Here is a 16,272-nt window from a genome sequence, read left to right on the forward strand (position 1 = left end):
AATGGTGCTCATTGGTGTCAGTTTGTTACCTCTACGCTATCAAAAATGACCATTCCTGTCCTGTTGGATATTACCTTCTTAGTGACTAACTTGTCTCTTCTTGCAGAGATGGACAGCTCAGAGCTTAAGCAACAAGACCCTGGTCCTCAATGCCAGTACCACCACCACAGGAGACCGGGAGCTGAACCTCGTCCTCAGGCAGGGGGTGTTGAAAGATGGAGAGGGGTACAAGTTCACCCTTCATGTCACTGATCCCACCATGGAGGAAGAAGGGTTCGCTTCTATAGATCTGCTCCCTAATACTCCACCCTCTGGGGGAACCTGCAGAATCTTTCCTAATGGCACCATACATGCCCTGACTGACCCAGTCCACTTTGATTGTACAGGTCAGTATCTTCTATACCCCACTATGCCGCACACTTTACCGGCACCAAAGCCTGACATAACATTGGCTTATCTTTTTAGGGTGGAGAGATACAGAAGATGAAGTGTCTCTCGTTTTCATCCTGAGGGCTAAGCGTTGCCGCGGTGGGCACTGCGATGACTTCTGGGTATACAAGGGAAGCCGGTCGGAACACATCACCTTCCTGCCCGTTGGTTACAAAGAGTCCGACTTTAAAGTGGAAATTTCTATACTTGTGCAAGACCAGCAGGGGGCGATGGCAGTGGCCTTAAACCAGTAAGTGTATCTGATTGATTCTTCACTTATAGGGCAGTAATGTAGAATGAAGCTGCCATGTAACATCTCCATGTGCCTCCCCCATTACAGCACCATGAATATAATGATGCCAGGTGTCCAAGATGGATTCCATAGCCTTGCGGACTGGTTGCACAACCTCACAGAGTCTCGCCTGCAGGGTTTATTGAAGCAGAGCGACCCCCAACATGTCGCAGAGTACTCCTTGGCTCTCATCACTGTTCTCAATGAGGTAAGTACTGAGTCACTACATTAACAACTATCTATCCAGAGTATTGGAATTCTTGAATTTTGGGAAAAAAAGTTTCACATACTGTGACATCACATCCGCAGAATGCCAGTCTTTAGTATTTAAGGAAAGCCGGGTGACAATCCTTATGGGAGCTGTAATCTGAATTGTCATTCTAGAATCACTAATTGTTTGCCTGCAGTGCCCCCACAGGTTCAGTGAAGCATTACAAGGTTTCTATTGCTATTGATATCCTGAGTCCTCCAGAATGAGAGACGCACTTAGTAACTAGAATTTCCTAATAGAGTGTAACTAGAATTCCAAAATAGGTTTTTCTAAACAATTGTATTGTATATGTATAGTTTATATAATTACTTTTTTATTCTATTAGTATGAACAAGTCATGAGCATGAAACATGAAGAGCCAGGCGAAAAGAACCTAGGGACCGTGCGCAAAAAAATCACTGATGCCCTCATATCTCTGAAAGTGAACACGGTGGATGATATACGGCAGATTGCGGCAGCACTTGCACAGTGTACGGTAAGTAGTAGTATGGCGGAGCTGTGAGCGGTAGTGAATATAGGGAACAGGGCCTATGTGGGAACCAGGGACTGCATTTACACATGTAGGGGGAGATTTATCAAACTGGTGTAAAGTTAAACTGGCTCAGTTGCCCCTAGCAACCAATCAGATTCCACCTTTCATTCCTCACAGACTCTTTGGAAAATAAAAGGTGGAATCTGATTGGTTGCTAGGGGCAACTGAGCCAGTTTCACTTTACACCATGTTTGATAAATCTCCCCCGTAGTGTTCTAGTTTGTGACATAACCAAGACTGCTCCTTCCTTTATCTTCAGGTGGCCAACAAGGAATTGGCCTGTGCAGCTTGCCAGCGGACAACTCTAAGTAAGCTGGAAGCCATGCTATCTATATTACAGAACGAGACGACACAAGGAATGATGACCCCGACCACCATTGCAGACAACATACTGAACATCATGGGTAAGACCTGCCAGAGATGTTAACTGTTTGTTATGCATAGGTTACAATATTTTTATGTTGGATTTAGAAAATCTGCACAAATTTTACATTTTATCATGAATTTAATGTGGATTCAGTCTTCTATGTCAATTCTTGAAGTACAACTCAAACCCAGATTGCAGTTTTCACAAAATTCCACACAGATTTTGACAGAGATTCCATGTCAGAATCCAATTTAAATCACTTTGGAGTAACTAGAGAGCAAATGCTGAATTATCCTACAGCGCCTCTTTGGGAGAAAGTAGGTACTACACAGTTAGTGTTGAAATCGGAGGACCCAATGCTAAATACATAACAGGTCTCCCTATCAGCCTGGGGTCTGAATGCTACTTAAAGCATTACTGTCACTTTAAAAAAAATTTGTCACACAGATATGTGAAAAGTTTTAATCGATCAGGGTTTGGGTGTTCAGACCTCCACTGATCTTTATATACAGGGTGAGTCACAATTCTCAGGATACACTTATCTTTCAGAAACAAAAGGGAAAATGACATTTCTGAATACCCCAGCAAGTAATGGGTGAGGGGGCCTATCTTTTAGGCTGTGTTCGGAACATAGCCACCATCTTGAAAGCTGCCATATTGGATCAAAGGCAGGTTACTCCAATGGTAACATATCAGAGAAGACCAGAATTGTCTCGATTGCCGCAATCAGATTTGCAATATCTGAAGAAAATTGCTTTGTGCTGTTCCATCTCTGTGTTCAGCACCATGGACAACACATTGAACACGTCTAATAGCTGTGCATAGCTGTTCCCTATTGTTGTTGCACCTTTCTGTGTTGATAACTTTTAAACCTTGAGAGAAACTGGAAATGTGATCTCAGGTGGTCCCAGCAGTCGGACCCCGGATGATAATACATATTCTGTACCCTAGGAAATAAGTGTTAAAGGTGACATATGACAGCAGCCCTAGCGTCGTATTTCACAGTACTGGAATTAAATCAATTCTTTTTTCACACAATGAGGGTAATTGTTGAGTTGTAATATAAAAGATGAGATATTCCTCACATTACCGAAACCCCTTGGTTGCTTAGCAACAGCACAGAACCTGCAGACCAGCGTTTAATGACAGAAAACGGCGACGACTCCGCTGGAAACGCATTGAAATGATCTCCAGGGAAAATGATTTTTTTAGTGCGGATGAAGGACGGGTTTGTTAGTTGCGATAATTCTGGCGCCCGCAGTGATTTACACGCTTTGATGACACCTCTAGGCAAACAAACAATTAGGCAAGGCTGCAGGAGTCGCCATAAATAATGGTTAAATGATAGAGGACGGTTTTCCCCGCAGCCGGAGGATCGCACAGGAGGAATGGGATGATATAAAGAGCTTTTAATAATGTCACAGGGCTGAAACAGGAGGGGGGAAAAAAGTTCCCGCTGAATTATGAGTCTCTTTTGTGTTCCTGGAGGAAAGGAATTTATAGTGACACGGCTTCCATAGCTACAGGGAGAGATCCATCATCATCTATGAGCCGCCTGCATTGTACAATCCACGGCCAGAACTATCGGTGATACCGCTCTCACAATTATATCTGGCCGTGTGCAATGATCTATCAAATGGCGAGATGGATTCATCTTTCTATACAGTCTTTCTATGCAGTTATATCAACGGTTAAGAGGCATCTTACCTTCTGATATGTCCCTATAGTACACAAGTGCTGAGGATGAAAGCAAGTTTCTTACCCTTATCCTTGGAGCCGTATTAGTGTAGTTTGTAGTTTAATCTCTTAGATTGGTGCACTGGGGGCCTGCCTGACCTGTCCCTTCTAATGCATATTCATGCAACACTTGGCAATAAAGAGCGGCAGAGTGACGTCAACAGCGCGGCAACAGTGTTCAGGGAAGGGGGGGGCAATCTTTAGTCCCGCCCCCAATGCACCAAACTCTCAATAGCATATGGTTTAAACTACCAACTACACGAAAATGGCGTCCAAAGAAAGTCCTCAGTGCAACATGGGCTATAGGGTCATATCAGCAGGTTCTATCTCCTAATGGAGTGCTCCATTAAAGGAGCACTCCAGTCAGAAATGTTCGCCTCAGTGCAGGAGCTAAGGGGGTGGAGCATGTAATATCATGTTCTGCCCCCTCTGACCAATGCTGAATATAACACAATAAGGCTATGTTCACACTACGTAAAAGTACAGCCGTTGTTGCCGATGGCAACAATGGCCGTACTTTTACCGCGGGGGAACAATGCCTGTTGTTCTATGGGAACCCGGCCGGAGCGTACACACATTGTATGCGCTCCAGCCGGGATCCCATACGCCGCCGCAAACAACTGACATGTCAGTTTTCTGCGGCCGGAATTTAGTGAATTCCGGCCGCAGAAAGACCTGTCAGTTCACACAGTGAAGCGAGCGGCTCCGGCCACTTGCTTCACTGTGGGCTATGGGAAGCTCTGATGCGGGCGCACGCTGATGCGCCCGCATCAGAGCTCTGCTGCCGGAAAGATCATCCGGCCGGTACTTAAGTACCGGCCGAGATGATCCGGCCAGAGACCGGTCGTTCCGTGATCCGGCCGGGGTCACGGAACGGCCGGTCTAATACGTAGTGTGAACATAGCCTTAGGCTGATACTCTCTGATGCCTAGACAAAGTCATCCATTGCCACACCCATTCCAGACTAAACCACACCTCTCCCCTGCTATGCCCCGCCCCATATTGAGAAAGATGGAAAAGTGTCTATATAACATAACAAGTATTTTGGCCCAGATTCTGACAATAATAAATCTGTCCCTATGTATTACTTGTGGAAATCTTCTTTTCATGTACTTTTCCGTTGATCTGGTGTCATTTCCATTGCAGGAGATTTCATCCATCTTGTAAACACCAAGTCCCTGGTCCACGGAGGAGGGAACCTGTGCGGGGCTTTTAACAATGTTACCGTCGCCTCCAAAGCTTACAATCTGTCTTCAGATCTCATGAAGATATTGATGAAGTCCCGGGTGCTGAATGAGGAGCCTCTGACCCTGCAGGGTGGCGAGATCTTGGCTCGGGGAAAACGATCGGATCCTCTTAACTTGCTTTGCTACAGCAACAGGACAGGTTGCCAGTTCTTCATCCCACATGGATTTAACAGCACCTTCCCTGACCTGACAGACATTATCCAGGTCATGTTCCAGGTGGACTCCAATCCCTACCCTTTCGGATTCATCAGCAACTACACAGTGTCCACCAAAGTGGCGTCAATGGAGTTCCAGACCAGTAATGGTAGCCAGATCCCAGTTGAAAGTTTGGACTCTGAAAAGGCCATCACTGTTAGCGTTGCCAATAGCACCGGTGTGGGGAATATCACAGCTGGTGTGGCCAGCATAGAGAGCCGGCGCTCGGTGAAGGTGGACCTCGAAGCAGAAAGCAGTAATGAGAATGCAGGACTTCATATACGGATCACGTACAACGTGCAGGATGGTGAGTGAGCGACACACCGCTTATTATTACGCCCTATTGTTATGACCAGTGGTCGGACCTCAATGATCTAACTCATTATGTGACCCTTTGGTGTACTGTCCATCCCGTCATGGCCTACAGGTATAGTCTTCGATAAAGTATTTGTTTTACCATTGTTTTCAGAGAGATACAAAGACAGTGAACCCGAGCCGTACATCTCCGTGTATCTGCATGAGACCGCCCATCCCAACCAGTACAACTACAGTGACATGAAGCAGATCAGCCAGGACCTTCTGTCAGAAGACGACCATAAGCTGTACACGTTCTTCATAGCCCCCACGTAAGAGATTCCTCATGAGCATAAAGTCTGAGGGTAATGGCTGCCCATTATTCGCTCACACTTTAGGGGGCCATATTGTAGGGTGGTCCTAGATATATGACTATGATAGAAAACATTTTCATTTATCTATGTCTGCTTTAGAGATGGAAACCTGACCAGACGCTACTACCTTAATATCACAAACCATTACATGTGGTCACCCGTGGACGTGACAGTGGGTCTGTACACCTCCCTTTGTCAGTACTTTGATGGCAGTGAGATGAGATGGAAGACAGAGGGCGTCGTACCCCTGGAGGACACTAGACCGGACCAGGCTGTGTGTCTAACCCAACATCTCACGGCATTCGGTGCCAGTCTTTTCGTCCCACCACACTCAGTCAACTTTATTTACCCTGTAAGTAGGAGTATTCATTTTTTATTTAATTTTTTTAATTGTTTGTCTTCTAGTATGTAATTTGTTTAGTATCACTGTTTCTGTAGTTAATGTAGGTGCACATGTTCCTAAAATACCTGTAAACTATCACCAGTGGGCTTGAATATCACTGCCGCTGGGGGATCCTGATCTGTGGAGGCATTTAGGAAGACCCCAACAATGATGCCCACTTGGCCTATTCAGCCTTACCCTATGGCAGTGCTGACACCAGTGTGCCCATATGGGCCTCTGGCAGTATAGGGCCGGCTGAGAGGCATAAGGCATTACAGCAGGTTCAGGAGCCTATGTGTTTGTGATCCCAACATTCCAGATTATTGGACATTCGCAGTATGAATACATGTATATACGGTTATCTCTATATATTATTATTAACTGTCTTATTCCCTTCTGTGTTATTTCAGCCTCCTCCTCCTGGTATTAACTACATTGTGCTGCTCACATGTGCCGTCTGCTTCGCTACCTACTCTGTAGCCACCATCATTGTCCACAAACTAGACTTGATAGATGTGGGTAAGGCCGGAGTTATTCCATTCTGCGGGAAAGCTGGACCTTATAAATATGAAGTTCTGGTGAAGACAGGATGGGGCCGCGGATCTGGTGAGTGTCTATACATGAGTGTGCCTACATGAGTCTGTACACATGTGTGCCTACAAGAGTACATCTGCATGAATGTGTTTATATATTTGTGTGTCTACTAGAGTACATCTTTCTTTAAAGATAACCATGGTTAACAGAATAGAAACAATGATGCCAAGCACCAGCCTCCTTTTAAAGTGTCCAGTGGTGTCATTCTTAGTTATTTTTAATCATTCTTAGGCTATGTTCACACTACGTATATGTCCGGCCGCATATTTTTCGCGGCCGGACATATACGTGTAAAACTTCGGCCGGGATTTACGCAAGTTGCAGCCGGCTACGTACAGTCTGCAAACTTACGCCCGTAAGCTACGTACGCTTCCCGAGCGGCGTACGTAGCGATCTGACAGCAGTATTTTACTTGGATATCTTCGGCTAGCCCCGGACACCCCACAGAACCTTTTGGATCGGCAAATCAAAGTGTAAAAAAGAAGAAATCACCACTCCGTACGGGACCGCATGTTACGCTACAGGCGTAAGTTACAGCATTTCCGTCCTGAAACAAACAAGTTCTTACGTAGTGTGAACTGTGCAGCCGTAGATCGTATACTTTCCATTGTATGCAAACTACGTAAATCTCCGGCCGCTTATTCACGGAGCGCGCTACGGGCAGAAACTTACGTAGTGTGAACCTACCCTTAATCATGACAGATTTATCGCCAGCCCTGTCCTTATCATCACCCACACCTGTGTTAATGGAGCAATCACTGAAACAATGTTAGCTGGTCCTTTTAAGGCAGGGCTGCAATGATGTTGAAATGTGTTTTGGGGGATAAAGTTCATTTTCTAGGCAAATATTGACTTTGCAAGTAATTGCTGTTAAGCTGATCACTCTTTATAACATTCTGGAGTATATGCAAATTGTCATTTTAAAAACTGAAGCAATAGACTTTGTAAAAATTAATATTTGTATCATTCTCAAAACTTTTGACCATGACTGTATATGAGTGTGCCTACACATGTATGTCCACATGAGTGTGTACTTGTGTGTGTCTATGCGAGTGTCTACAAGACTATATCTACAGGAGTGCAGATACATGTGTATGTCTGTATACGTATGTGTGCCTACACGACGTTCTATATGACCATGTTGTGACCTAATCCTTAGTGCCAGTTCTCATTGCTTGCTTCCCCCTGCTCAGGTACCACGGCTCATGTTGGCATCAGCCTGTACGGAGTAGACAGTAAAAGTGGCCACAGGCATCTAGATGGGGAGAATACCTTCCACAGGAACAGTGTGGACATCTTCCAGATAGCAACAGACAAGAGCTTGGGAAATGTGTGGAAGATCCGTCTGTGGCATGATAATAAAGGTAAAGGGATGAGGCGTAAATCCATACGGACAAAACAACTGGGGTCTCTGAGAACCCAAGATATTCACATATGCTAAATAAGACTACATGGGGCCCGTAGAAATCAATAGACAGCTATGTAAACTGTGTAAACTATGCTGCTTCAGTCCTGGGATCTGGTTGTAATGTGTGGTTGTAAGCGGGAGCCTCCTTTATAGCAGCCATGTACCTTAATACGACATATAAACAACACGTGTACTTAGTCGCAGTCACTGGATTATAGTAAATCCCTGTGTACATAAACCACAATCCAGGGGTAATATCATCCCTCTATGTTACAGCTTGTGTATACGGCTAATAAAGGGCCAGAGAGACTTACATACATAAGAGACTGCTCAAATATTTACCAACAATCAGTCCTGTCAATGAGCGGCACTTTACCGTCCACCGGCCGCGCGTCAGCAGTTTACACAAGGTAACAGTCATTAGAGACGCTGTATTTAACAATAATTGTTTTATGTAAATGCAGTTTAAGTTAATTGGTTGGTGATAAAAGGCATTGTAGATGAACACTGCCATCTACTGGCACAAGCGGGATTACTACACATAGGAGGCAGTCATCACTTGTCACACAGTCACAGGGAGATCTCCGACAGCACTGATTTCCTAAGTCATCTATACAACAGCAGCACAGACATCCTCCATGTGTGGGGTCTCCCCCCTCTTTTTTCTGTAAATACTATCCAGATTCATGGTGTAGTATTGGGCTGGGCTGTGTGCTGTAAACTACCGCTGCTTCCCTTCTCTCATGCTGTTTCAGTTTAACATGAAGTCTGCAGTTGTATCTCCCTCCTGCCTCTCTCGCCTCTCTGCCATAGATACTACAGCTATACCTCCCTCCTCCCTTTCATGAATGCTAAACTCCACCTTCCTCCTCCCTATCATGTATATTACAGCTGCACCTCCCTCCTCCATATCATGGATATTACATCTGCACCTTCCTGCCCCCTTCTCATGGATACGGTATCTGCACCTCCCTCCTCCCTGTTATGGATACTACAGCTGAACCTCACTCTTACGGATACTGCAGCTGCGCCTCCCTCCTCCCTCTAATGGATACTACAGCTGTACCTCCCACCTCCCTGATATGGATTTTACAACTACACCTCCCTTCTCTTCCCTCTCTTGGAGACTGCAGCTGCTTCTCCCCCCTCCCTCTTATGTAGACAATAGCTGGACCACCCTCTTCTCTGTCATGGATACTACAGCTTCTGTTTCCCATAGATATTGTAGCTGTACACCTTTCTCTTCTCTCTCCTATGGATCCTGCAGCTACACCTCCCTTTTCCCTCTCGATTCCACAACCGCAACTCCCTCCTCCCTCTCATGGAGAATGCAGCTACACTTCCCACCTCCCTCTCACGGAAAATGCGGCTGTGCTTCTTTTTAGCTGTGCTACCCCTTTCATTGGTATTACAGCTACTCTGTCCCCTTTCCTCTCATGAAGACTGCAGCAGCGCCTCCCTCCTCCCTCTCACAGATATTACAGCTCTTCCTCTCCTCCTTTCCATGGATATAACAGCTACACCTCCCTCCTCCCTGTTATGGATATTACAGCTTTACTTCTCTCTCCTCCCTCTCATGGATACTACAGCTACATCTCCCTCGTCTCTCATGTGTACTACAGCTGCACCTCCCTCCTCCCTGTCACAGATATTATAGCTTTACCTCTCTCTCCTCCTTCTTGGATGCTACAGCTGATGGAAGGAAAGGAAGAAGACCCTGTCTCCTAATGGTGTAATGAAAAGTTGGCATGGGCTAGACATTTGGGTTTGGGATGATGGTTGGTTGGGATGTTGGAGACATAGTCAAAATTCAAGCTGAATATCTCTGGACAGGACTGAGCCCATCTTGGCACGTGCAGCACGTCATCATCAAGGACCTGCAGCGCAGTAAGAATTACTTCTTCCTGGTCAATGACTGGCTGTCTGTGGGGCAGGAGGAGAACGGGCGTCGGGTGGAGAAGGAAATCTTTGCTGCCAGTGAGTATTTTTCCTCGCTGTCATAAACTCGATATGATGGAAGCCATGTTTCTTACTACAAACCCGTTTCCTTTATTATTTAGGTGAGACAGAACTTAAGAGGTTCTCCCGCATCTTCATGGCAGAACTTCAGCGAGGAGTCTCTGAGAAACACGTCTGGCTGTCTATGTGGGATCGACCTCCCCGCAGCCGCTTCACCCGTGTCCAGAGAGCCACCTGCTGTGCTGTACTCATATTCCTCTTCCTGTGCGCCAATGCCGTGTGGTATGGTGTGGTGGGAGATAAGAATCATGGGTAAGGGAATACAGAGTGTAAATATTTACTACAGTTACTTGATGGATAGAGCCAGGCATCCTATTTTTGGCCTAAATCTTCATCTTTTATTACCAGAGTACACTACATACAGTACAAGTACAGTAACTCCACCAGCAGAATAGTGAGTGCAGCTCTGGAGTATAATACAGGATGTAACTCAGGATGAGTACAGGATAAGTAATGTAATGTATGTACACAGTGACCACACCAGCAGAATAGTGAGTGCAGCTCTGGAGTATAATACAAGATGTAACTCAGGATCAGTACAGGATCAGTAATTTATGTACATTGACTAACATAGTTATAAGTCAGCATAAGTAAGATGAGCATTTCTGTTGTTTCAGGCACAGAGCGGTATCCGAGTCTGTTCCCCTCAGTGTGGATTCGGTGGCTGTGGGACTAGTGACTAGCGTCTTGGTGTATCCCATATACCTGGTCATTCTCTACCTGTTCAGACGAGCCCGCAGCAAGGTATGCCACATGTCGGCAGTAGAGATCACAATGGTCCGTCTCTTACAAGTATCAGGCTGTAGCTGTGTTCTGTCCCCCCTAGACCTGTGTCCGTCCGTCCCTTACATACTTTGACCAGCACTCTCTTGAAATTGATAACTACTTGGACACAGTGATGGAGAGCTCCTTTATATCGTACCCGGGGAACCATGGAGAGGTAAGTAGTCATGGATGTCTGTACCAAGTTCTAATTCTCCCTGTTTATGGACTGTAATATCTTTGTCTTTATTACTTTAACCGCTCAACATTTCATCCCTTAGGCTTTCTCTGACCCAACCAAAACAGAAATCCCTGTGGAAGACACCAAGAGGTGAGATTTCCAGATTAATAGGTAGTATGTTGCCTGTGTTGGGGGTACTTTTGGTTCGTTGAAGGTTTGGCCTTGTGGCTATTCTCCCAAACTGAGCAAACCTAACTGATAATTTTAGATGGTCACCGTTGTATTAAACAGCTGCCCTCACAAGGGCTCAGTAACAACAGGGATAATCCCTGTACAGTAAATTATTTTTTATCTGGCCTGTTTGTGATTATAAAACAACTATCTACATGGATGAGTAAGGGCCCTATTCCACCGGACGATTATCGTTCAGATTATCGTTAAATCGTTCGAATCTAAACTATAATCGTTTGGTTGAAATGCAGTTAACGATTAACGACCGAACGAGACATCGTTGATCGCTTTATAAGACCTGGACCTATTTTTATCGTTGCTCGTTCGCATTGAATAAGACCTCGTTCGGTCGTTCGCAATAGATGCAAAGTCTCTTTACTTACTTTTCCTATCTTGTTACCTTTGATGGTGTTGTCACGTCTTTAGTCTTCTATTGTTTGGGACTGAGTCCTCTTTATCGTCCACCTCGTACAGCTTCATCCAGTGGAATGCGAATGATGGTGTGCTCAACTGGCCAGACCTCCTCAGTGACCCTTCCATCATGGGCAACACCATTCAGAAGCTGGAGAGACACCGAACCAGCTGTAACATTGGGCCAGACGCCAGCTGCCACCCCAGCGAGGATGATAGCGTGGTCTTAGGACTACCACAGTCTATACCTCGGCAGTTCTTAGCATCAGGTAAAAGGCTGGGATACGGTATTGTCAGAGACTTCCAATACTTGGGTCCGAAAGTGTCAAGAGTAGTGGAGATCTGGTATCTTCTGAGAGGATCCTATAAAATGTCATGATAACTCTTAGATTTCCCTTTCTAAACTGTAGACAAACCATGTAGGTCACATAATCTGACTGCCAACAGTCCTATGTATTATGGGACTATAGCACAAAATGTTACTATGCATGTTAATGAAGTCACGTGTCTTCTCTGCTGTCATATAGATGGAGCCAGCAGCATGTCCCTTCCACAAGACCTTAGAAGGATCTCCCGGACCGATACGGATCTGCTGTCAGACTTGTAAGTAGATGTGTGATAATCTGTATTGCACATAACCATTGTGACTGTACAGCCAGATAGCTGATTGTATTGGGATGTGAATTTTTGGCTTTTAATTTTTTTGGGATGTGAATTTTTTTTTGTTAATTGATTGATAAATAGTAAATTGCAATTTTTTTCCCTTTATACGTCTATTGATAGAAAATTGAACCTCCTCATTTTTTAATTAAAAGAAAACTTTTCTGATTGGATGAGTAATGGCCAACAGTTGCCCTGTTGTAGGTTGTAGCTATGTCTGTAGGTAAAGGCCCTATCACGCCAAGCGATTATCGCCCGTTACGGCCAATAATTGTTTGGTGTAATAGCTGGTGTTAAAAGGCAACGATCAGCCGACATGCATTATGTCAGCTAATTCTTGTCTTTCAACATGTTGAAGTAAAATTACCACAATAACAATGGTGGCAGCAGATCGCCACTATCTCCTATGGGCTGTCCGGGGAGGCCCCTTCTACAGCTCCCCCGCTCGCTGTTGGTGCGTGTAATAGCACTGGCAGAGAGCGGGGAATAAGGAGCAAGAGAGCACAGATCTGACACTGATCTCCAGATTGGCCTGTGTAATAAGGTCTTAACTGATTGGTGCTTTAGATGTGCTGGTATTTCCTGCTGAGGTAGAGAGAGCTGCTCCAGTTAGTGTTCGGGCACAGAGTTGTTCACATGGCTGCTACACTGCAAAACTGATAAAGTAACAAGTAAATTGTGATTTTTTTTCTTCCATTGCTTTGACAGATCAAACCCATTTGGAGATAAGACGGAAACCATAATGTTGGATAAATTAAATGACAAAGGGCAGACTTTATCCGGATCAGCCAGGGATGTGACCAAGTCAGTCAAGTCCAACAGGACAGGTAACTAATACGTATAATAGGATTATTTTTCATGATATTTTGACTTACAAAGTTTTTATTGAATTTTTGTGTAATATATTTATTTAATATAAAAGCGGAACCGAGTATTGTAGTAACAAATGAACAGACTGGTACAGTAGGGTACTTAGGAGCTCACCATATACAGTTTATACGGTACATTGAAAGGAATAATAAAACAGTATGCAGGAAGCTCACAAGCTCCCCCTGGTGGTGGCTGCAGGCTACCAGATTGCTAAAATATAACTATGTTTTTTTGCAGAGGATTCAGAGTTCTCTGTGCATATAGGTATAAAATACACAAACATCTCACCCTTTCCTCTCTCTATGAACAGTCATCACAGATGCTTTCCAGAGAAGCAGACAGATGCTGCCTTCTTGGTGCACACGCGTGGCCCATGTCCTCAGCTGTTTCCTTCTCCTTTCCTGTTTTGCTGTTTCGGTGTGGATTGGGGTGGGCTTCACCTCCAGTGTGGGTCTTATGTGGCTCATCTCTGGAATATTCAGCTTCCTCTGCTCATTCTTTGTCTTGGAGCCCATAAAGGTAACTACTCCTGAGATGTCCTTCTTGGATGGATGGACGCCCATTGCTCTATTATTTCCACCTGTCACTTCTTTCTCTCTAATCCAGGTTCTCCTGGAGGCCATATACTTTGCACTGGTGGTGAAGCGATTGTATCCAGAAGAAGAGGACACTCTTGTAGAATGTCCTCTTGTGGAGCAGATATCGGAGAGGATCACCAAGGTCCGACCACCACAGGGATTCGCATTGTTTCAGGCCAGAGAGGAGGCACGCAAGGTTAAACTGCTGCATAGGATGCTTAAGGTAAACCTTTCTTATTCATCCCTATCGGCCTGGAAACATTCATTGTTCCCACCCAATGGCGGATAACCTGTACAGACCTAAATCTTCACACAGCTGTTGGTTTGTTACAGTTGTATCTTATCCTCTGCCTTGATAGTCTTCTACAATGTCAGGCTCATTGTGTAATATACTGGATATTGTAGGACCCCCTCAGTTGGTTATACAGATCTATACAGGGCTTCAACTTCTAAACAGGTCTTCATTTTTTAATGTTTTTTATTTTTATACAGAACCTGATGGTTTATACTCTCTTCTTCTTGGTCGTCCTCCTGACCAACTATGGCGATGCCTCCGTGAACCACAGGGCCTACCTGCTGCAGCGCTCAGTCCGACAGGAGATGGGAAGCCACAAGTTCATGCAGATTAAGAGGTAGAGTCCAGACATCCATAATCAATCACAGAAGTTCATTGGATTTTTGCATGAAAAAGTACGTCTGATCTCCTTCTGTCCTCCACAGGTCAGATGAGTTCTGGGCCTGGGCTTCTGATGTGCTGCTGCCATTCCTGAATAACAATCAGAGGGGGAGCTACAGCAGCTTGTTGGGGTCGGCTCGCTTACGCCAGATCCGGTTAAAGAAAGGTGCGGTTACACATTACATGTCATGTGATTATTTAAGACACACAACACTTGATAATTAGAGATAAGCCAACCGGGTTCGGGTTTGAGTCCATCCGAACCCGAACGATCGGCATTTGATTAGCGGGGGCTGCTGAAGTTGGATAAAGCTCTAAGGTTGTCTGGAAAACATGGATACAGCCAATGACTATATCCATGTTTTCCACATAGCCTTAGGGCTTTATCCAACTTCAGCAGCCACCTCTTATCAAATGCCGAATGATCGGGTTCGGATGGACTCGAGCATGCTCCAGGTTCGCTCATCTCTAATGATAATGTTTATCCACATTATGGGGGATTACTGGCTTATCAGTGGGGATCCAACTGCTAAAATCGAGGCATGCCACCTCCAGTTTGCATGACTGTTGGCAGGAGATATAACCCCTATCTCTCTTAGCAGAGTGCGATGTCCACGCATTGTCCAGCCCTGGAACCTGTTCAGAAGAGTTTGATGACACCAGCTATGACATTGGTTGGACTAATGCATCAGCCATGTCTTCCCAGGACTGGTCATATTCTCCACCAGATAGTACAGGGTAGGTACCACCATAGAGCCCGTAGCCATGAAGTCATTTGCACCTTCTTTTGGGTTATTGTTTACTATACATCATTCCTTTTCCTGCCTCCAGCGCCTGGTATTGGGGTTTCCTCTCTTTCTATGACAGCTCTGGTTATGTTCAGCAGCTGGGGGGCAGCTTGGAAGAGAACCAAGCCATCTTGAAGGACCTCCAGCAAGACCAATGGATTGACAACCTGTAAGTTTCGTACCTTATTAAGTTGTATATTGCTGTAATATCTCCATTCCCATATGTTAACATCTTCGCCCCTTATCTTTGTAGGACGAGGGCGCTGTTTGTAGAGTTCTCTCTGTTCAGCCCTGGGGTCCACCTCTACTCCTCAGTGACGCTGCTGTTGGAGTTCCCATTGGCTGGTAGATCACTGCCATCTGCTGAGATCAGAGCCTTCCCTTTACTGCGTCTAAGCAGTGGTACTCACCTTCTTCTTACCATGATGGTAAGTGACATTCTCTATAGAGATGAGTTGCATCATATCAAGTCACCTATTAAGAGCATGCTCTGCTGTACCCATAGTGTAACATTGAATATGATCACATGTTGCTGTAAGTTGATATTTGCGTTCTCTCCTTGCAGGTCTTCCTCATGATGTTTGTCGTGTACTTTGTGCTTGCCGAATGTCTGTCTATCAGGAAGGAGGGGCTGGTCTATTTCACCAACTTCTGGAATTATGTCCAGTGGTTGCTGACTGTCTTGACGGTGAGCACGGTGGTTGTGTATCTGAGTCGCGGCAGCCTGGCCGACCAGCAGTGGGAAAGATACCGGAAGGATAAAGTCTCATTTGTCAACCTTCAGCATGTGGCATTCTTGGGAAACACCTTCAACATCCTCTCGGCATCTTTGCTCTTCCTCCTCACAGTGAAGGTATGTCTGCCGGAGACGGACTGTTATTTATGGCTTAAACACAAATAAGAACACCCAGAATTGCAAAAAGAATAGGTGGTCCTCACAAATATACATAAGATGTAAAGCTATCAAATAAAAA

General features: G+C 45.1%; 1 protein-coding gene across 2 annotated transcripts in view; it reads left to right on the forward strand.

The window, feature by feature from the left end:
- PKD1 (polycystin 1, transient receptor potential channel interacting) overlaps window positions 1-16,272 on the forward strand; it is a 90,414-nt gene that overhangs the window by 70,541 nt on the left and 3,601 nt on the right. The window contains exons 17-42 of one of the 2 annotated variants that reach the window (XM_069984028.1): window positions 107-386; window positions 466-679; window positions 770-929; window positions 1,318-1,467; window positions 1,784-1,928; window positions 4,775-5,377; window positions 5,540-5,696; window positions 5,838-6,090; window positions 6,531-6,726; window positions 7,908-8,078; window positions 9,956-10,099; window positions 10,183-10,393; window positions 10,759-10,885; window positions 10,968-11,081; window positions 11,185-11,234; window positions 11,790-11,995; window positions 12,254-12,329; window positions 13,095-13,213; window positions 13,567-13,775; window positions 13,863-14,057; window positions 14,327-14,466; window positions 14,555-14,676; window positions 15,110-15,248; window positions 15,342-15,467; window positions 15,552-15,726; window positions 15,864-16,151. In XM_069984028.1, the coding sequence (XP_069840129.1) occupies window positions 107-386; window positions 466-679; window positions 770-929; window positions 1,318-1,467; window positions 1,784-1,928; window positions 4,775-5,377; window positions 5,540-5,696; window positions 5,838-6,090; window positions 6,531-6,726; window positions 7,908-8,078; window positions 9,956-10,099; window positions 10,183-10,393; window positions 10,759-10,885; window positions 10,968-11,081; window positions 11,185-11,234; window positions 11,790-11,995; window positions 12,254-12,329; window positions 13,095-13,213; window positions 13,567-13,775; window positions 13,863-14,057; window positions 14,327-14,466; window positions 14,555-14,676; window positions 15,110-15,248; window positions 15,342-15,467; window positions 15,552-15,726; window positions 15,864-16,151 (4,770 nt within the window). The remainder of the gene's footprint in view (window positions 1-106; window positions 387-465; window positions 680-769; window positions 930-1,317; window positions 1,468-1,783; window positions 1,929-4,774; window positions 5,378-5,539; window positions 5,697-5,837; window positions 6,091-6,530; window positions 6,727-7,907; window positions 8,079-9,955; window positions 10,100-10,182; window positions 10,394-10,758; window positions 10,886-10,967; window positions 11,082-11,184; window positions 11,235-11,789; window positions 11,996-12,253; window positions 12,330-13,094; window positions 13,214-13,566; window positions 13,776-13,862; window positions 14,058-14,326; window positions 14,467-14,554; window positions 14,677-15,109; window positions 15,249-15,341; window positions 15,468-15,551; window positions 15,727-15,863; window positions 16,152-16,272) is intronic. The other variant, XM_069984029.1, reaches the window with a different exon arrangement.

This window comes from Dendropsophus ebraccatus, chromosome 9, assembly GCF_027789765.1.
Source record: "Dendropsophus ebraccatus isolate aDenEbr1 chromosome 9, aDenEbr1.pat, whole genome shotgun sequence".
Taxonomy (NCBI): Eukaryota; Metazoa; Chordata; class Amphibia; order Anura; family Hylidae; genus Dendropsophus; species Dendropsophus ebraccatus.